At 35.7% G+C, this 23,480-nt stretch overlaps 1 protein-coding gene across 5 annotated transcripts in view; it reads right to left on the bottom strand.

The window, feature by feature from the left end:
• Positions 1-23,480, bottom strand: part of Grm7 (glutamate metabotropic receptor 7) — a 996,496-nt gene that overhangs the window by 638,921 nt on the left and 334,095 nt on the right. For all 5 annotated transcript variants that reach the window (XR_015439508.1, XM_087182048.1, XM_087182049.1 and 2 more), the window contains exon 2: positions 19,173-19,389. Coding sequence is in view for 4 of the 5 variants with exons in the window: in XM_087182048.1 (XP_087038174.1) it covers positions 19,173-19,389 (217 nt within the window). In the remaining variant the exon portion in view is untranslated. The remainder of the gene's footprint in view (positions 1-19,172; positions 19,390-23,480) is intronic.

Genomic DNA, 23,480 nt, shown 5'->3' with positions numbered 1-23,480 from the left:
ATCTGAGAATTGTATCACCCAAAATAGACCAGTTTTGTCAATAAATACATGATGACTTTGCAATCTACAGAATCAATATGCTGGTTTTCAATGAATTACCTGAGGTGTTAGGGCCAGATCAAAAGCTAGATCATTTTCTGAAATGATTACCATATTGCATAGTAGAGAATTTTATATCATATCCACCAAGAATCATAAACTTTTTTAAGCCATAGTGTTTCTCTTACAACATTTAAAAATATAAATATTATCATTATTATTTTGGGTTTCTGGTATGGTTTTCTCTTCCAGAAATTTCACCACAACATCCTTTAGCATTTTTTGGCCAAATTCTACTTATCTTTGGGGCTTGGTTAAGATTTCTCTACTTCCAGGGTCCTTTTTTGTAGCATGTCTCACTATGTCCATTGCATTACTTCTGTGTTTGCATTCTTTGAAAGCTGATTATTTTTGTCCATTTGGTATATAAATACTATTTGTCACTGTCATCTTAAAAGAGTACATGCCAGATGAAGTTACTCAGAGATACATTGTAAGAGCATAAGAAATATTTTCAGATATTCTGTTCTATTTTTTCCTCCTGTAGAGTTTATTAATGACCATTTTAGAAAATCAGAACTGGAAAAACTTTCAACAGTTTCACTGTACCAATTAAAGCCTCAGACTCACCCATAGACTCAACATAGTATTTTGGAATCTCATGTGCATTTGTTGAATCTAGCCTGTGCTGGGTACTGTTCTGGGTACAGAGTGCTGAAAGTCAAATGCAATACATTATCTATTCTCAAAAAAATTTCTAATGCAAAAGGATAGCCAGACAGATGATTAGAATGAAATAGAACAAAATCTATACTAAAGTCATACATACTATATTATAGAACTCACAAGAGAGACAGCTGTAATTGTATTAATGAAGGTTGAAGGGAAATAGAAGAAACCAAGTTTGTCTAGATTATGTAGAAAAATAATATATTTAAAGCATGTTATATAACTCAGAGAATCAATGGGGAGGCTAGTGAACAAAAATCAGGAAAGGAATAAAAATGAAGGGATGCTAGGCTGACAGAATCAAAGCCAAAGACAAACAGAAATAAAACAAAACAAAAACAATGCCATGTGAATAAGCTGGTTTGACATTGCTTCTGTGTTTCCTGGAAAGGGAAGCTGAAGATTGTACTACTACAGCCAGATGATGCTGGATATCACATCTATCTGGGGAAAATATATGTTACTGCCATTGCTGTCCACAAAATGAGTGTTCCAGTCCCTTGTTTCTTCATATCACAAGACTTTGATTCATTTGCAGTGAGTATGTCTCATTAGCCAAGACTGGGTCATAAGGGAGGTAGGAACATAAATATCTGGGCTTTGTAGCTCTACCATGATATACATGTTTATTTTCTCAAAACATGTAGAAGTAGTCATTTACCATGAATATATCCATGGAGATGGTCTTGAATATGTCGTGTTGTTATAGAGATAAATGTATATCATATGAGATCAAAATATATTGTGAATTTTTAAATTTAAAAAATCATTACAGTAAAAGACACATTACATTAATCCCCTTCAAAATAATTCCCCTTGCTTTGAATATACTTATCTTATTAATCTTATCACTTTCCGAAGCATTTCTGGGAGTTCTCTTTCATGAGTGTCTTTATGAAGTGTGATCATAAATACAGTGAATACTGTTGCCAAGTGTCATCCAATGGCAGTGTAAAAGTACTGTGGTATAACCACAGCCACCCTATTCACAGGATCTGGTACCATGCATCTTCCGGCTCTTACAAAGTCAAAATAACCATGACAGGTAAATGTTTTGAATTACTTCAGAACATTAAGATGGCCACAACAGTAAGATTAAACATATTTGTGAGAAAGGATTTCCAGAACTGTTTCAGAAAAGTGGCAAGAATGATAGAATAAGTGTGTGTGAAGAAAACCAGTGCGTGGGGGGGTGTATTTTGAGATGAATTAATGGCATTGTGTCTATTGCCATAATGCATCTTAAAATTTAATCTTTCACCATATTTTTAGATCACACCTTATATATCACAAATCAGAATAGGACCAAGAAGAAAGTCAGCAAGTTTCTTCAAAGTGTTACATTTTGAAAAAATAAGCTGGAGTTAAGTGGCAATTCAGGTAGAAAGCAGAGTTCTGCAAACTTGTAGAATATCCTGATGACCATAGAAGGTTGAGTATGGTGGGATAAATTGTAAATGTATGGGGGTCCAAGGTGGGAATTAAAAGAGATAAGCATAGGTATGACACCTGAGGTTAAAGTAGATACTTGGTCATAAAGGACATCATATTTCAAAGTCAATGTCTTTTACTTAATCTTATGTGGAGTGAGAAACTGTGAACAGACACTGAAATGTTCCTATTTGTGTTTCAGAAACATTTCCTACATAGCGGAATGGATATTATATTGGAGGGGTTTTTCTATAAATCAAGGTGAATGAGAGGGGTCCTATAACTAAGGTCATTATAATGGATGGAAAGAAGGGAATTTACTTAAGAGTGGCTAGCAAACTCAGCATGACTAATACATTTGTGTTAACCACTGAGAATCCAACAGCAAGTAAAATACAGTCTCTTCTTGAAGAGCTGACAACTTAGTTCAAAATATACTTAAAGGTAAATAATATTATAAGATTTTCATGATCTGTGTCTTTAGATTGACTCCTTATCTGTCCAATATCTGTATTTAAGCTGGAACACTGAATATTCATAAGCTAAATAATCTATCTGGATATTAAAATTAATATTCCACATTTGCCATGGTAGAAAAGAAAAATAAATAAATAAAAAGAAATCCTTAAACTCACCTTAGATAATGGTACTGGGAATTACAGTTTTCTTGCATGACACTTCTATAAGATTTATACAGAAAAAGTAAAAAGAAAAAATGGTGTAGCCTCTTTGAGGGTACCTGCAATAAGTTATAGCAAACAGATTTAAGGTATAATTTTCATGTCCTGGAAGAATTATATACTGTGAGCATATTTCCCATGTTTTATTTTCCTAAAAAGTAAAAGGAGAAAATACATTTTTTTCTTTCCTTCTCTTATAAAATAATGATTAAATGTCTTCTGTGTACCAGGAATTATGCAAGATGGCAGGGACACAGGCTTTGTTCTTGCCACTATGAGAACACTGACAGAGGTACACACAGTAACATAGAACATGTAGTCTGTGAAAGAAAGAGGGAAACAGTGCTGTAGAGCCCACTAATAAGCAAATCCAGCTCCTAACATCTAAGCAACTGGAGGCTGAATAATAGTTACTAGTGTCACTAAGTCCTCATCTAATTATTCTAGGAAATATTATGGGCCAAATAATGTAATAATTAAAATGAAGCTCTGCAGTTTACCTGAATAATAATTACTTTATGAGACCAACTGAATAATTGGTGGTAAGTGATCATCACAAAATGCCAAAGGGACACTTAAAATGGTGATATGTAAGATAATGCCCTAACAAGAAGAAAGCATTCCTATTTGTGCCACATTTTGAAGCAAGATCCCAGGGATTCTCCTGGAAATTGTCTATGGCCTATAAAAGTCATATACAAAAAGTGATCAAAATATATTATCAATGTTTAAATTTACAAAAAGTTATTGTAATAAAAACACAGTGCCATTAATCCCTATCAAAATGATCCTACTAACTTTGAACAAACTTACCCTATTATTCTTGCCACTTTATGAAGTACTTCTGGAAGTTCTCTTCTGTAAGCACCTATGATGTGTGATTTAAAAAACATGGTGAAGATACCAGCAGTAAGTGCAAGCAGATCCCAGCGAGCACTTGTGTGGACCAGAGCCATGCAGCTGCAGGCAGATCCCAGCCAGGGCCATGTCCTGACCCAAGGGGCTTGGGCAAGCAAGCCCAAGCCAAAGTTGTGGAGAAAAGAGCTGCACAGGTGCACAAGCATCAGGCAGAAGCTGATACCAATACCATCAGTAAGTGCATGGAGATCCTGGCCAAAAGCCTGCTCAGACACCAGGGTCTGGGGTGCATAACCCCTAGCCAAAGGCCCTCCCAGACAACAGTTACATAGAGGGGCAGGCCCTAGCCAGAGGGACACTTAGATACCATCCCAAGAGTGCACAGATCCCAACCAGAAGCCCATCCAGACAAAGGTCAGCTCAGAGACCCAGAAGGCAACAATTCTGAACCCAGGAATTGGTACACTGGTGAGCAGCAGAGTTGCTCAGTAACTTGCTGAGAATTGAAGACCACTAGATGGCAAAAAGTTGCCTCAACAAAGGCACAGCTGGCAACATCTGTTGAAATAAGAAGACACATAAATAAGTCTCAAAACCAGAATTCCAGATCACCTAAGGCAACCCCAAATGGAAACTAGATGGAACAATCTGATGCTAAACCACTTGGACTCCCTCAACTGCCAATGAAAGAAGGTTTGGAAAAAATGAAAGCATAAATAATTTCTCAGATAACAGCAGAGATTGTGCCCATAGGGCAAGACATGGTTAATAAATCTAGAGCAGACACAGATAAAAAAATTGAGGAACATGATGGAATCCCAACATAGGAGACAAATGGAATCCATAAAACAGATGCAAACAGATTTCCAGAAGACTGAAAACTTCACTGAAAGTTTACAAGGCAGAAAGAGCCAATGTGAGGAAAGAATTTCAGAAATAAAAGACAGGATTGCAATTAGTGATCAGGAAAAGAAAAATTTCTTAAAAATAGTAAAGAATCATGACAAGTCAATCCAGCAGCTGGTAGAAAATGCAAAGAAGAATAACATAAGAGTGATTGGAGTCAAAGAAGAAACAGGAAAGAGTGCAGATGACATAAAAAAGTGTTCATAGAAGTAATGGCAGAAAACTTCCCAAGTAAGAAAAAAGAACTAATATACAGATAAGTGAACTGTAAAGGACTCCAACTAGCCATGATTTAAAAAACAATCTACACATAAGCATATAACATTTAATATTTCAGAAACCCAAAAGAAGAACAAAATTCTGCAAGCAGTTAGGACAAGAAACAAATCATATACAAAGGAAAGTTCATCAAAATTACAGCAGACCAGCACAAATAGTCAAGGCAAAAAAAGCTTGAAGTGACATATTTCAAGCCCTAAAGGAAAACAATCCCCAACCCAGATTGATGTACCATTCAAAATTATATTTCAAAATTAATGGAGAAATAAGATATTTTCATGGCAAAGAACAACTGAGGAACTTCATGAATACCAAACCAGCACTCCAAAGAATTATAAACAATATCGTAGGAAAAGACAATGAGGATCACAACCCCAGGAAGCCCAGCAGAATGAGTCCATCAGGCATGACAAGAAATTAAACACAGAGGGGGGAGAATCCAACAAAAAGAGGAAGTCATGACAATGATAAGTCAATACATATCAGTTATAACCATCAATGTTAATGTCTCAATTCACCAAGCAAAAGAAATAGACTGGCAGAATGGGTCATGAAGCAAGTTCCAACAATATGCTGCATACAAGAAACATACTTAATTCAAAAGAAACTCATAGAACTGAAAGTTAAAGAGTGGAAAACAATAATCCATGTGACAGAAATGCCCCAAAAAGCAGTAGTCACTATTCTCTTTGCAGATCAAGTGGATTTAAAACCAACACTGATTAAGAGAGACAAAAAAGTATGCTACATCCTTGTAAAGGGAACAATCCAAGAGGAAGAGATGACAATCATAAATATATATGCACCAAACACTAGTGCACCCAACTATATAAAACAAATACTAACAGACATGAAATATCAAATAAGCACTAATACAGTAGTAGTGGGGAACCTCAATACCCCACTGTCACAAATAGATAGATCAACTAGACAAAAAATAAACAACTGAGAGAAGGTAAGCTGGTCCCAGCACCTGGAAGGAAGCTCCCCCCCCACCATCCCAGGCTCCTAGGGCAGAGAAGCTCAGCCAGTCACAGAACCCGGAAGGAAGCTCCCCCTCTGTCATCCCAAGCTCCTAGGCCAGAGAAGGTGAGCCGCATGGGCACAAGAAGCACCCCCCCCACAAACGTGGAATTGAGAAGACACATAAACAAGCCTCAAAAACAGACTTCCAGATCACCTACAGCAACCCTAAAGGGAAACAAGATGGAACACTGATACTCAACCACCTGGAATCTCTGAATGGGCAACAAAAGAGGATCTGGAAAGAATGAAATCAGAAATAGTTGCTCAGATAACAGCAAAGATTTTGCTCATGGTGCAAGACATGATTAATAAATCTAGAGAGGACACAGATAAAAAGATAGAGGATCTGAGGAACATGATGGAATCCCCAAATAGGAAACAAATGGAATCCATAAAACAAATACAAACAGATTTCCAGTAGATTAAAAACTCCATTGAAAGTCTGCGCAGCAGAATGAACCAATGTGAGGATAGAATTTCACATGTAGAAGATAAGATTGCAATTAGTGAGGAGGAAAAGAAAAAGTGCTTTAAAATTTTAGGGGAACATGAGAAATCAATCCAGCAGCTGCTAGACGATGCAAAGAAGAATAACATAAGACTGATTGGAGTCAATGAAGAAAGAGAAGAGAGTGCAGATGACATAAAAAAACTGTTCACAGAAGTGATGGCACAAAACTTCCCAAGGAGAGGGAAAAAACTTGACATACAGATAAGTGAGGCATATAGGACTCCAGCTAGCCTTAATCAAAAAAAATCTACACATAGGCATATAATAGTTAGGATTCCAGAAATCCAACAGAATAAAATTCTACAAGCAGTGAGAGAAAAGAAACAAATCACAAACAAAGGAAAGTCCATCAGAATCACAGCAGACTTCTCAATGCAAACCCTCAATGCAAGAAGAGCTTGGAGTGATGTATTTCAAGCCCTAAAGGAAAACAGCCTCCAACCCAGATTGATGTACCCTGCAAAACTGTCTTTCAAAATTGATGGAGAAATGGGATACTTTCATGATAAAGAGCACCTCAGGAACTTCATGAATACCAAACTGGCACTCCAAAAAATTTTAGACAAAATCCTAGGAAAAGACAATGGGGATCACAACACCAGGAAACCCAGTAGAATGAATCCATTGGGTGTGACAAATTAAACGCAAAGGGGGAGACTCCAACAAAAAGAATAGTCGTAACAAGGCTTTTAAAACTTTTGATTTCCTCTCCCTCATGAGTGTATAATTCAATCTTGTTATTGTGCTGATTGGTATTTTTCTGATTCAAGAGTTATACACCATTCCTTTGTGCTGTACTGGCTATCATCTTCTTATGTCTACATTTTAATTGGGTTGTTTATTAATGAGCTGTAAGAATTCTTTATATATTCTGCTCATAGGTTATATGCATTGAAAATATGGTCTGTTTAAGGACTACTTTTCATTTTAATGATGTCATTTAAAGTTCTAAATTTTGATGGAATCTCATTTATTTTTTTCTTTTATACATCATGTTTTTTGTATTCTAGGTAGTTCTTGCCTACCCTGAATTCATAAATATTTTCCCTTATAATTTCTTCTTAAAGTTTTATACTTTTAGGCTTTCATATTTAGGTTCATATGTCCCTTCAAGTTATTTTCATGTATGGAAAAAAAGGGTTGAGGTTAATTTTTTATATACAGATACCAGGTGTTCTAGTGCCATTTGCTGAAGACACTATTTCTTACTTGGCTCTTGAATCGAGTTTATATTCTATAAAATGCTAATGTTAAATAATCTTTCAAAACTTAGTGGACCGTATATGTGTGGTTCTATTTCTAGCTTCTCTGTTTTATTCCAATGATCTATATGTCTTTCCTTACACCAACACTGCCTTGATTACTGTAGCTTTAGAAGAAGTCTTAAAATTGGGTGCTAAATGTCTTCCAACACTGTTTGTTTTTGTTTTTGTTTTTGGCTTTTCTGGGTCCTTTGTACTCCTACATAACTTTTAAATTTCAATATCCAATTCTTCATTTATAGCAAATATACACAGACCTGAATTTTTATGTATACCTTGTGTTTTCTAATCCTGCTAAATTCAAGTAGAAGTTCTAGGGGCTCCTAGAGATTTCTCAGTATTTTCTCTGTAGATGATCATTTCATCTACATATAAAGATTTTGCTTCTGCCATGCCAATCCTATCCTAGTTGTGTCATTTTATTGCCAGACTATTTTGGTGGGGGCTAGGTTTCAAAGTTTAATGGACAGATAAAGAGTAAGCATATCTGCTCTTGTTCCCCACCTTAAGGAGAAAGCATTGTATCTTCTCCATTCATACAAGGTGTTCTCACTGGAAGTATGGAGTACATGTCTTTAATTTGTTGAGAATTTTCTGTTCTACTTCTAGTCTCCTGATAGCTTTTACCATGAACAGCTGTAGAATTTGGTCCAATACTTTTTCTCCAACTAGTGACAGGACCACATGGCTTTTTCCTTTCCTCTGTTAAAATGATGACTTTTGGGGTTGGATCTTCCAATGCTGAACCAACACTGCCATTCCTATAACAAAACCACTTTCTACATCCTGCCAGATCTGACTTCTAATAGTTTGTTTTGTTAAACAAATTTCTATCTATGTTCATACTTTTTTCTTCTATTACCTTTGTCCAATTTTAGGATTAGCACAATGTTGAGTTCCTAAAATGAGGGTAGAAGTGTTCCTTCTTTCTTCTGCTTTAATTGTTTGATATAATTTATCAGATAAAATGTTTATGAGCCTGCTGTTGTCATATAGGTAGGTTTTCAAGCTAGGAATATAGTTTCTTTTATAGGTGCTATTCCAATTTTATATTTCCTCCAGAGTTAGTTTCATTAATTTGTCTTCCAAGGTACTTCTTAGAAGTTGTCAAATTTATTTCAAAAAAGATTTTTGTAATATGTTTTTTATATCTTTTTAAATTTTGTCAAATCTGTGGTAATGTCTCCTAGATCTTAATATTGTAATTTAAAAAATGTATAACTGATATTGTGTAAAGAAAGAAAAGGTCTAAAAGAGCAGGGGAATTGGGAGGGGTAGGGGAAGGGAAAAAATGGAAAGGAAAAAATATGAGAAGAGGAAAAAAATGGAAACAAGGTCTTTGCAAATATGGAAGGGTGTAGGGGGTGAAGGGAGGGCAAGGGAAGGGGGAAAAATAAGAAATAAGAGACTCATGTAATGATAAAAGATCGCAATGATGAATGTAACTATTTTATAACTAAAATGTACCAGTAAAGTTAATTGGGAAAAAAATTAAAATAAACAACAAAACACTAGAATTCAATCAAAGTCTTTAACAAATGAACTTAACAGATGTTTACAGAGGGTTCCACCCCACAAACTCAAAATACACATTCTTTTCAGCTGCACATGGGTCATTCTCGAAAGTAGACCATACACTCACTCATAGAACATGTTTATGTGAGTGCAAAGGAGTTAAAGTTACCCTCTGTATATTAACAGGCCATAGTGCACTGAAATTTGAGATCAATAGCAAGGGAAACCACAAGAATTTGATAAAGATATGGAAATTGAACAACACATTTATGAATAACCAATGGGTCACAGAGGAAATTAAAAAAGAAATCAGACAGTTTCTACAATTAAATGACAATCACAATACAACATATTGGAATCTATGGGACACAATGAAAGCAGTCTTATGAGGGATATTCATAGCAGTGAATACTCATGTTAGGAAGATAGAGTGAGATCAATGAAAAACCTGATGCTCAACCTCAAACTTCTACAAAAAGAAGAGCAGAACAAAGCCAAAGCTCATACCTGGGAGGAAATTATAAAGATCAGAGGAGAAATCAATGCAATGGAGACTAAGAGAACAATACAAAAAAATCAATGAAGCCAAGTTAGTTCTTCGAAAGAACAAACAAAATTGACAAAACCTTAGATAATCTTATCAGAAAAAGGAAAGAAACAGCCCAAATGTATGCAATTAGGAATGAAAAGGATGAAACTACAACAGACCCAACAGAAATCAAGAGGATCATCAATACCTACTTCAAGAACCTAGATGCTGATAAGATGGAAAACATAGATGAAATGGACAGATTCCTAGATTAGTATGAATAACCAAAGTTGAAGGAAGAAGACCTAAAAATTCTAAATAACCCAATATCAATCAATGAAATTGAAAAAATTATTAAAAACTTACCAACTAAGGGTCCTGATGGCTTCATTGCTAAATTCTACAGGAAATTTAGAAAGGAACTATTGTACTACTATGTAAACTCTTCAGTTAAATTGATAGAGAGGGAATACTCCTGAATTCATTCCTGCAAGCAAGCATCACTGTGATCCCCAAAGCAGAGAAACACCCAGTCAAAAAAGAGAACTATAGGCCAATCTCATTAATGAACATAGATGCAAAAATCCTTAATAAGATATTGGCAAATAGAATGAAGAAGATCAAGAAGATCATACACCCTGACCAAGTGAGATTCATCCCAGGGATGCAGCAATGGTTCAACCTATGCACATAAATAAATGTAATAGACTATATTAATAGACCCAAGGACAAAAAACATATGATCATTTCAATAGATGCAGAAAAACCATTCAAACAAATCCAATACACATTCATGATAACAATCCTACAAAAATTGGAATAGATGGTCTCTACCTCAATCTGATAAAAGCCATCTATGAAAAACCAACAGCCAATATCATACTAAATGGTCAAAAGCTGAAATCCTTCACACTCAAATCAGGAACAAGACAAGGGTGTCCACTATCACCACTCTTGTTCAATATAGTTCTAGAAACATTAGCCATAGCAATTAGAAAAGAGAAAGAAATAAAAGGAATAAAGATAGGAAATGAAGAAGTCAAATTGTCATTATTTGCAGATGACATGATAGTCTATATAGAAGACCAGAAGAACTTAAACAAAAGCGTTCTAGACTTAACCAAATTCAGTCAAGTAGCTGGTTACAAGGTCAACACACAAAAATCAATAGCTTTCCTGTACGTGAACAACAGACTCACTGAGAGAAAAATAAGGTAAACAATTCCTTTCACAATAGCAACCAAAAACCTGAAATACCTAGGAATCAACCTAAGGAAAGAAATCAAAGACCTCTACTCTGAAAACAATAGCATTCTGAAAAAAGAGATAAAAGATAATATCAGAGAATGGAAAGACATCCCTTGCTCCTGAATAGCAAGAATCAACATAGTGAAAATGGCCATACTTCCAAAACTGCTGTATGGATTCAATGGAATTCCAATTGAGATCCCAGCACCATACTTCACAGACCTTGAGAAAACTATCCAAAAATTCATTTGGAACAAGAAGAGACCCAGAATAGCAAAAGCAATTCTAGGTAACAGAGACGTGGCAGGAGGTATCACAATCCCCACCTTGCAACTATGCTACAAAGCTGTGATAAAAACAGCATGGTACTGGCAAAGAAACAGACCTGAGGACCAGTGGAACAGACTAGAAGATGCAGAAGCAACACCAGACACACTCAGCCATCTTATCTTTGATAGAGGAGCCAAACACCCTCACTGGAAGAAAGATAGCCTCTTTAATAAATGGTGCTGGAAAAATTGAGCTTCAACTTGCCAAAGATTAAAACTAGACCTATATCTCTCACCATTCACTAAACTAAAATCGAAATGGATTAAAGATCTAAATATTAAAATAGAAACACTGAACCAGTTGGAACAGAGGTTAGGTAGAACTCTTGAAGTCATTGGTGTAGGAAAAGATTTTATGAACAAAACCTCAGTTGCCTGTGAACTAGCACAAATAATCAACAAGTGGGATCTCTTCTTATTAAAAAGCTTCTGCACAGCAAGAGAAACCACCAGCAGTGTGAAGAGACAACCCACATTATGGGAAAAAATATTCACCTGCTTTTCCTCAGACAAAGATCTACTATCTTGTATCTATAAAGAACTTAAAAAGATCAGACCTCCCAAATTTAAAGACCCCATCCAAAAATGGGCATCTGAAATGAACAGATATTTCTCAGACAAAGAAGTAGAAATAGCAAATAAACACGGGAAAAAATGTTCAACATCACTGGTCATTCCAGAGATGCAAATGAAAACAACACTGAGATTCTACCTCACCCAAGAAAGAATGGTTGCCATCATGAAATCAACCAATAACCAATGCTGGCAGGGCTGTGGGGAAAGAGGAACCCTGTTCCACTGCTGGTGGAAGTGTAGACTGGTACAACCACTGTGGAAATCAGTTGGAGATATCTCAAAGAACTAGGATTAGAAATCCCATTTGACCCAGCTATTCCTCTGCTAGGTATCTTTCCAAAAGAATTAAAAGAATCATACCACAGTGATATATGTGCACCCATGTTCATAGTAGTAGAGTTTGTGATAGGTAAAACTTGGAAACAGCCCAATTCCCCATCAACTGGATTCTAAATAAAGAAAATGTGGTTTTTTTAATAAAATGGAGTACTAATAAGCCATAAAGAATGAGAAATTAGAGACATTTATAGCTAAATGGATGCACATTGAGGCAATATTCTTAAGTGAAATAAATAGGATACACATGTGTATCTTTCTCTTGTGTGAGAAATTGAATGTGTGACGAAGGACTAAAAGGTAAACTATATAATGATAGTAAGAAAATGGGCAAAGGGGATGGGAAAGTGTCAGGGGTAGGGGAAAGAAAAGAAGGAAATGGAATTAATATGAGAAAATGAAAAAATGGCAACAAAGTCTTTGTAAATAGGGAGGGGCAGAGGGGTTGAAGGGAGGGCAGGGGAATGGGAAAGAAATACTAACCAAGATAGAGTAAATAAAGGTACAAATTCCCAACCATGAATGTCATTATACTGTATACCTATAATGTACCAATAAAATTAATAACATAAAAAATATGACTTTTATGTTGGATTCTGAAGTCCCCCAGACCTTCTCCTTATCCTCTGTGAGAGGCTTTTACTAGTTCTTCCCAGTTGAAACCCTCATTGGCTATACTGCTGCTGACCTTAATATTTGTCCCTTGTATTATTATCTGTTTCTTTGGCTTTTCTTCCTCCAGACTCCAAGCTATAAGCCTCCCCAAGATGACAATGCCTGGCACCTATTGAAGGCCTTTAGATAGACCCTCTGTAGAGTAACTCTAACTGCTGATCACAACTATAACCCTCTTCAGCTGGAAGTAGCCAGAATGGTCTTCGCCTCTTGCCCCTTCACAGCAGTTAGGGGTACTTCTTCAGAGTGTGGAATATTGCAGATAGGTAGGTTAATTAGATATCTTACAGGCAGATAGACAAGGCCAGCCCAGGAGGAGCCAACATGGAGGACAGTGAAAACACATTCACTGAAGGCCAAAATTGTAAAAGAAGAGAAACTACCACACCCATGTAGGGTGAATAGGGGTAATTGATATTCTAAATAGGTATCAATAACCTGGGTGGGGTGGGCCAAGGTCTTAACTCAATCTTTCTAGGAAATAGCCCTGACCCACCCTTACTGAAAACCTTTGTACACTTGCTATGTGACTTGCTCCCCCATTTGACCCCCATTTAACAAATATTACCTGGGTGACTGTACTTGCAGTCTTATTGGTTGGTTATCATTTTGCCTCAGCTCAGGCCCACCTTGTAAATTTCCATTGTGTCTTATAGTTTTGTCCCACTTTGTACTCACCTCACCACATGGCTTTGCTGTATAAAACATCTTTAAAAAGTGGGGTGGGTGGGCAACCCACTTTCTGGTCCCCCTTCTGTCTCTCTTAGACAGAAGCTTTCTTTCTCTCAATAAATTTTTCCTACTCTTAAAAAAAAATACAGTGTGGTCCGGGGATTTAGCTCAGTGTTTCTGCTGCCTGCCTCGCAAGCACAAGGACCCGAGTTCGATTCCTGGTACCAAAAAAAAAAATACAGTGAATGTAGCTGCTGAGTACCATCCAACCAAAAGGCAGGCTCCTAAAAATATTATAGTATGTTCTCATCCACTTTATTCACCAGATCTGGCAGTATGAAACTTCTGGTTCTTCCCTAAGGTCAAAATGACCATGAATGAAAAACATTTTGAATCAATTCAAGAGATCAAGGAAGTCATGACATCACAACTAAAGACACAAGACAGGACTTCCAGAATTGCTTTACAAAGTGTCAAGAATGATGGGATAAATGAGCTCCAATGTAGGGAGAGTATTCTGAGGGAGATTAATGACAATATGTCCTTTATTGTAATTTGTTTCCTTTCATTTAAGCATTTGCTGTGTATTTCAGTCACAGCTCATATGTAGTCTGTACTCTTATATTCCTTAAAATGAATTAGGTTCAAAGGATTTGAATTCATTAGTGCAATATGCTATTGTAAACATTTGTCATGACCTTTACTTAGAAAAAAGTCTTTATGACTCAGTTAGGACATTTAGGTTATTGTGTTGACCTGAATTTTAAAGCACATTGAGAGTGAATTCTCTCTCATTCCCTGCAATAAATTGCTTTTGTTGACATTGCATGTGCATCCATTACAGGGCAATTTATGCAAATATAACTGTTTTACAAAATCTCATCAGCTGAGAAAATCATATTACAGTTCTCTTGGAAAGTTCAACATGAAGCAGGATCGATGTTTATTTAAATCTTCCAGGATATACACGAGAGAAGAATCAAAGCTTTCTTTTAAAGCTTAGAGTAGTGGTAGCAAACATATGGCATGTGTGCCACAGAGGGCTGTTTAATATCACTGAAAGTTCTAAAAGGTTCACCATCACTGGCTTAGAGAAACTATGCATAGGCCTCCATGTTCCAAACCAATTATGTGGTGTCTGAAAGGACAGCTTCTTTTTTCTTTGATAGGATTGTCTTGATTTGTTATGGTGGGGAAGGGGATGTGAGAACTCACCTATGCATGGTGGAGATACTTCTCACTCTGTGTTATCAGTAGTCTTTGACTTGTGACTTACATCTAAAGTAAATCTTAGAGTGAAATAATCTTAAAAGGAAAGAGGCTTTTCTTAAAGTCAAACTGTTTAGAAAGAATGGAAGTCAATCCTGCTACCAGTACACATAAATATCAATGAACATATACACCTAGACTCAGAATTTCTTTTTCTCTCTTTCCCTCTTTTACACACACACACACACACACACACACACACACTATTTTCATAAGACATCATGCATAGCTCACTTCCTTTTCTTCTTATACTTATATTGTGAAACTGTATTAATAACAGTAACTTGGCTTATAAAAAATAACCTTGAAATTAGAACTAAAGGGAGATATCTACCCCACAAATTATCTGCAAACTTTTCACACTCAAACTATAAATCTCTTCATTCATGAAGAATCATTGTGTTGCATTAATAATCAGGTATTGTTGGGTATTAAATGCTTTCCCATGCATCATCTTATTTATCAGTGTGATGAACCAGACATCATGAGTTTCACTCTCTCTATGATGGTACTCGGGCTTGAAAAGTTAAATAATGTGTCAAAATACAGAAGCAATGGAGCCCATTTTCAAATTTAGGTCATTCTGACATCATAACCAGTGTACTTGCTAAGTTCTTGCCCACCATACCATACCTGCACACACACAGTAGACTTGTTGAGGAACATATTCTAGAGTTGGCAGGTGAGAAGAAAAGCAAACATTTAAAATTAGCCTAGAAAATTCCTTATCTATCCCTTACCAAGGATGTAGATCGGGGATCCCCAACCCCCTAAATCAAAAACAAGTAACATTTCATGGCCAGTTAGGAAGAGGGGCACACAGCAGGAGCCAAGTGGCAGATGAGCAGAGAAGACAGAGGCTTCATCTATATTCCAGCTGTTCCCCTGTATATTTCCATCTGACTGCTCCCTTCTGTCAGATCATGTGTGGCATTAGAGTCTCAAGGAATGCAAACCCTACTGTGAAATGTGCCGGTGAGGGATCTAGGTTGTATGTTCCTTAGAATCATTCAGAAACCACTCACTTCTACCTCAATGCCCCAGCAGTCTGTGGGAAAACTGTTTGCCATGAAACCCATCTCTAGTTCCAAAAATACTGGCAACTGCTGAAATATATGTCCTGGAAATTCCAATAGAGCATGTTTTTCTATTTATGTTTTGTTTTTCAGAACTAGAATATATCAGCATTTCTTTGATTGGACACCAGACGAAGGAACTGGATATTTTTAGAGATCATAGGATATGAACATGTATCTTTAAATACCAGAATTGCCTTTGGAGTAGCAAGATACTCACATTTTAAGAGGTCCACAGAAATGAAACAGACTGAATCAATCTCATGTTTCTGCTAGGTCACACACATGGAGAGTGAACAGACTTACTCTCATACCATTTAAATTATAACTCCTTCCTGCTTCCTTTCCTTCCTCTCCACTCCTCTCTTTCCTTTCTTATTGGAGAAATATCTATTAAGCACATTAGTGATTTAAGTTAATTGAACATGTGGTATAGTTCCAGTGGTCTTTATTACAAATACTCACCAAGTACAGTAGTACTGATAAGAGAAGAAGAATTAACCCTTGAAATTTTACCTGAACTCTCAATATCTCCTCACATTTCTGCAGCACCAACTGGCCTTTCACTTACTCATACCCAAGGAAAAATGCTCTCAGATTGAAGGATTTTATTCAAAATGACTGCCAATAATATACTCTTCTTTTGTGAGCTGGGGAATATCAATGTATGATTAGCTAAAAATACGACCCAGGAAGGTCATACTATATTACAAGGTTGTTCCATCTTCCACAATCATTATATAGCAGTGTCTGATATTACATCTTATGTTACCACCAATAAAAATACCAGGTGAAACCATTATATTACCCTCACCACTGATTTGTCTTTAGAGCACAGTCTTACACAAAACACATTTGTCTTGATCCTAAAGCAAAGAAAGTCATCCTTTACTGAACAAGCAACATGATTTTGACCTTATGAATCCTATAAGCTTCATAACAGAATAGGCGATGTTCTTCCTCTGCTTAATGTAGTACAAAGTTCAGTGTTAAATTTGCTACTCCCTTACAACAATTATGTAGTGCAAGATAGTATCTGAACTTTATCTATAAACTCTATCTTACTATTTTCTCCATATTACATCTTGATCTTATTTGCTTCTACCTTGATATTTCAGGCATTTCTCTATGTCAGTTTCCAGCACTATCTAATTATAATTCAAAAAAACAAACAAAGAAATAAAAACAGTCATCCAACATGATTAGCTATTTCTTTGGGGACCCATTAAGTCAATTGTTAATCCATCCTATAAATCACATCATGCCATAAGGCCAGAGTTAAGATTCCTTTCCTAATCATGAAGTTTCTAACTGAATTATACTATACTTTTTCCTCTTAGGAACATAGCATTTGGGCCACAGCAGTGAATAAGACAGACAGAGTCTCCAGAATCTTGGGGCAAAGATAAGAGCCAAAGCCAACAAAAAAATTACATTACCATGTGATAAGAGCTATAGGTAGAGACACTAGACATGCAAGGCCAAGTGAACACACCAAGGAGAGCCTGTGAACCTAGAAATGATGTTTAGGATGTCATGTGTCAATGATTAGGAGACATCTACTTATTAATTTTGATAATATACTAATCAGAGAGAAGAATACAGGTGACCCAGGTCTCCAGTGAATTTTGAAATTATGATTAGTGATGATGGACTGATATAAAAAATGTGAGATTTACAAACTCTGGCTCTTTTTTTCAGTAGCTGAGTACAGATGTCAGTCATAGTGGGAAACAGCACATAGCTGAATACACAGGTACTCTGATAGTCAAACACTCAAAACCCTGTCTTCAACATTTGTGACATCTTTCCTTGTGAAATGGACCTCTGTTTCTATTGCCTTGCTAATGTGTTAGCTTTTCTAGTTACTTAACTCTACTAGTCAATAATAATTTTTATTGGATAAAATTCATGTTTATTAGTACATGTTTGCAGTACATAATGTTCATATTTCTTGTGTGCAGTTGACACATGCACATAACATCTTAATTCTCTCATCTCCTTTCCCTTTCCTCTATTTCCCTCTATCTTTTGATCTTCTCATTTGAGAAAGATCTGTCTCCCTACTTTCTATTGGCTATCGTTTATTTTGTTTGTTATTTATGATTGGGGTTTCGTATATTAGAGAAACCAAGTGATATTCAAGCTTGTATGTCTGATTTATTTCACTCGACATTAAATCTCAAGACACATTCGTTTTCCCATAAATGACTCAAGTACATCTATCTTTATGACAGAGGAGTATTCCTTTGTGTTTAAATAGAACATTTTCTTTGTCCATCCATCCATTGAGAGATATATAGCCTGTTTCCAAGATTTAGTTATTATGATTATGCTGCTATAAAGATGGGGATGCATGTATCACTGTAAAAAAAATCTTATAAATAAAATTGAAGGTTTTATTTAGATTATTTATATATATGTATATATATATATGCATGCTTGGGAATTGCTGTATTATATATATGTATATATAGGTATATGTATATGCATACACATTATACATACTATATCCTATGTTTTCATATGGGGAAATTTACATATTCATTATCAAGATTTCTAAGTGTGTGAATTTTGTCTCATTTGCAAATTCTGCTCAATGGAAAACAGCTGGCCAAAGCTTTGAACACATTACTTGCAATTTGAGCTGAATAAACAAACATGAAAGAATTCTCTCTAGGTGCTACTAAATAGCACTGTCTTTCCTAAAATAATTTAATGTTTGAAAGATTACTTGCCTAATTACACTCTACATTCTGGATAATTTGTTTTGGCCAAGTCATTAAGACTTTCAGAGTCATAACTATTGCTATTCTTCAAATCAAAGTAGCACTGTGATTGAACTTACATAACTCTAGGTAATTCTCCCCATTTGGGGGAGTAGCTTAGAGAAAAATACATCCACAAGGAAGCACATACATTCACATTTTCTCAGGTTTTCATATACAGGCTGGATCCACAGTGTTATCTATTAAGCAAAAGTAAAATGTCAATTTAATTCACATTTTCTTCTCTTCATTTCTTCTACTAGTACTCAAGAGACTTCAGCTTCACACTTCTGAAAACTTTTCCAAAAACAATGTGTTATAAAGGAAGACCTTACAGAAGTACTTCTCAGAGATTGGGGAATACAGGAGTGGGACAGAGTAATTATCTCTCTGAGGAGAACCCTGCAAGTCACAGATTCTTAAAGAGGGTCAATTTGATGATTGCAATCTCTTCCTACCTGCCTCTTTGGAAATCTGCGTGAAGGATTCCACACCTTTCTCTCCATAACTTCCTTCAGATGCAAGAGTAGACACATAATTCCAGCCTAGGGCCTTTACAATGTCTACCATGGCCTGGGCTTGGAAGGAATCAGGAGGAACCACACGAGAGAAGAAGTCATAACGCCGATCATCACTGAGCTCAGGTGCCGTTGATGCATAACTAATCTGGGGGATCTGCAAAGACAAGAAAGCAGCACATGAGAGCACACCTCTGGGAGAGACTCACTCATGCTTATGATAGGTTACTCAAAATACACCTCTGGAGCAGCAGTGGGATGTCCCTTTTGCCAAATTACTATCCTGTAATTTTAGATCACTTAAATGAAACCATTCACTTCTTAGCAATACATAAATATTGTATTTTGTGTCTTGTCTTTTTATTATCTCCTCTTAGGAAAGAGAATGAAGTGGGCATGTAGACTACAAGGTGAAAGTTATGGTTGGTTAGGAGAAATGCTTGATAACCATTTTATCAAATACTGTATATCATGCTACAAAAACATAATTTTCTAATGAGTATATACCGAGATTGATTTAGTTGATATAACTTGTGATTATTCATGGATATCAGCCATTTTGCACTGATTCCTGATGACTTGCAAGAACATATCTAAGTAAGCTTCATGCATTATCTAATTTACTCCTGCATGATTGAATTTATAAAGTAGCTAAGTAATGCTTTTATCACCAAGCATGGGCATTTCCTGACCCAAGGGACTTACTGTAGTAGTTACTGCAGTTTGGACATTTTCCTCAAAACTTCAAAACTCTCTAAATTCCCCTTGGGTCCTTGGGTACAGAGAGAGAGAGAGAGAGAGAGAGAGAGAGAGAGAGAGAGAGAGAGAGAGAGAGAGAGAGAGAGATTGCACTGGCAGCAATATCTATGTGGCCTACAAAGACCTTTGATTCTCATCTTTTTCCTTCAGGGAACATTCTGTCTCCTCACTCTACCTGGAATTAATCAGCTGTCCTGAGGAACTCTAGAACTTACATTTATGGGGTCCCATAGATGCTGGAAAACAAACACATTACCTTCCTTAGCTTGCATAATATTCATTTCTTAGGCTCATGTGATATTTGGCTGGTGAGTAGTTCTGACCCAAATAAATCAGTCTAATATATAGAAAGAGGATCTTCAAAGAACCGTTTTGGCTGGGATCTCAAATACCTTCATGCCAGGCATGATGCTACAAGGCTGAGGCAAGAGGATCATAGGTTTGAGCCCAGCCTGGGAAATTTGGTGACTTGATGAAAAACTGTTTCCAAATTTTAAAATTTTTAAAAAAGTACTGGGATATAGCTCAGTGATAGAATGTCCCTCAGTTTCACCCCAGTACTTCAAAATAAATAAACAAACAACAAACAGATACCCTAAAGAAAGCCTCCAGATTAGCCATGGATAAATTAATCTTTTGTGGTTGGGTCTTTCCCTGGTTTTGGAATCAAAATAACATTTGCTTTCAGGATTGGATTTCAAAGTATTGCTTTCCTTTCAATTTCATTGAAGAGTTTAGAGGGTAATGGTGATAGTTCTTCTCTAAATGTCTTGTAGAATTCAGCAGTAAAGCCATCAGGACCTGGGCATTTCTTTATTGGTAAATTTTTAATTATGTTTCAATCCAAGATCGAAGCCTGACATTTCTTTTTTTTTGCTGTTTCCTATGGTGAAGTGATTTCATCCCAATGAATTGGTTGCATCATTAGTGCAAGGTGATTCAGAAAGGTAGGGATGACAACTGTGTGTTGTTTAGCATGAGGCCTAGACAAGAATGGAGTTTAATGCATGGGAGGAACAATAATCAAAACAGAGAATGGTATTTTTTTTCCTTCCTTAGGTTCCTCATTCCCCACATTTAACATTCCAAGTTCTCTACAACAAGTTTGCTCAAACATTTTCCTTCTAGTCCCAAGGGAAGGAAGTCATTTAAAAATCATGAACATTATCCCTTTCAAAATAACATATTTGATTTATTTCACTCTTTATTGTACACCAGTCCTGTTCTGAAAGCTTTATATGCACACCATTATTTTTATATTTATATTTTTATATTTATTTTTATATAGTTTTATATTTTTATGTATTTAATCATCATCAAGTACTCTATATACTGTACTATACTATATTATTTAATACTATACTATACTATGTATTATATGATGCCATTTTTTTTTTTTTTTTTTTTGTACTGGGGATCGAACTCAGGACCTTGCGCTTGTGAGGCAGCCGCCTGAACCACTGAGCTAAATCCCCGGCCCATGATACCATTATTAACTTACTTACAAGGGAATAAGTTGAAAATTAGAAGCAGAATATGACCTCACCTCAGGTTACAACGCTACAAAATAAAGAGTCCTACTCAAACCTGTAACTGCCCAATGTAAATATCTGAACTCTTAATCATGATAATTTGTTAAATTGTTACTAAAATATTTTAATTATAAGAATAAAACAAAGAAAACTAGTAAAGTCATGGAGTCCAAGCTGATATCTGCCCAAAGGGCTGACTACATAGTCACTAAAAGTTATTTTGCTGGTCATTCTTAAACTGCTGTTCAAACATTTTATTTAAATGCCTGAGTGAAGCTCGTAGGGATACCTTAATAGAATGAGTTACTTATGTGACATTTATAGTTTGGAAGTTATAAGTTTTACATAAAGAAAATGTTAACTGAATAAAAGCTTTGGGAAGAAAAATCAAGGGATGAAGAGAGAAGCTTTTTTGCACAAGAAATAAAAAGGAAAGAAGCCAAGCATGTCAATACATTTCCATCAATTTCAACTTGGGGAAATGTACAAGCTTCATGCTGTTGCACAGATGCCTTCCTGATAAAATCCCTTTCCACCTTTGAAAGACTGCTAATAAAGATACATCCAGGCTTCTATGTGAATTTGCATTTATGTAGCTGCTGTAAAACATCAGAATTGTGAAGCAACCCAGTGCAAATGATTTTCTAAACTCTCCCCCAAACTTTAGTATAAAAATCATGGTGAAACAGATTTTTTCCTAGTTACCACACACAATTTGAAAATGATTGCTATCTGTGTTCTAGCCCTTCTAGAGTAAATAAGAAATATTTCCTGGTTTAAGCCCATACTTCCCTTTAGGATCATGCACACATCCTGTATTCAATGATACTTATTTCTACACTGTGCATATAATAATGCTAGAATAAGGAATGAAAGACCAAATGGATTTCATGGCTAAGATAAAAATATGACTTTATAAAGACATCCCTCCTAGGTATAGAGATGAAATGAATAATTTATGTAACATATGAAATACAATGTTGCACATTTATTTAGCTATGAGACTTTGTAGTTATTTGTTTTGAAGCTAATGTATAAATCTACAGTTATTTTAAGTATTGTGGATTGATCCAAATGCTTTTCAGTAAGTTACATCACCAGCCCAGGAAAGAGTTTCTCACTAAGTCACCAAGTGGCCTCAAAATTGCAGTCCTCCAGCCTCTGCATCCTTTGGTGCTGAGATCATGAAACTGTACCACCTGGTACATTGGTTATGAGTTTGAGGTATGTGTTACAATTGGAACATACTACTAACCAGACGATGATTAGTCATCATTATCAATTAACTTGTATTCTTTTCTTGATATCTAGCTATACTTTCTGCTACAAAATCCTGTTTTTCCAGTTTTCTTAGGGAAATAATTAATTTTTTGATAAAGGCAATATTTTAAGACTCTACTAGTTGCAACATACTCCCTCTTTGTAACTCTTCTTTTAAAAATGACCATGGGTAATTATATATGTTCAGTCTTCCATATAAAATTTAGAATATGTTTTCAAATTCAAAAAGTTCCATTAAGATTTTTATAAGGATTACATTACAGCTAGGTAGAGTTGATACACTTATATTTTAACTTCTTTCATAGGAAAACATTTTCATTCTTTCATTTGTTGATTCTCTTCTCTTAGTAAAATCCTATAATTGTCTCCATGTAGGTTTTGCATATTGCTTGTTAACTTTATTTCTAAATAATTGTTATTTTTATTGAATTATGTGCACTATTCTCTTACTTATTTTTGGAATATAGGAAACTAAAGCTTTTTGCATATTTAGTTTTTGTTTTGTACCCTTGTTAAAAATGCTATTACCATTAATAGCTCTTAGTTTATTTTGGTGGGATTTTTCAAGTAATCAACTCATTGTATAATAATTCATTGAGGTTTTTTCTCCAAGTCTTATTTTTCATTACTACATGTTTGCAGTAGAAGTGATTATATTTCTTGTGGGGAGTTTGTG

The sequence above is a fragment of the Heterocephalus glaber genome, unplaced genomic scaffold, assembly GCF_053883595.1.
Source record: "Heterocephalus glaber isolate CG9 unplaced genomic scaffold, H.glaber_assembly_v1.0 deba00001472, whole genome shotgun sequence".
Lineage (NCBI taxonomy): Eukaryota > Metazoa > Chordata > Mammalia > Rodentia > Bathyergidae > Heterocephalus > Heterocephalus glaber.
The sequence above is the reverse complement of the archived record's forward strand: the minus strand, read 5'-3'. Positions and strand labels throughout refer to the sequence as shown.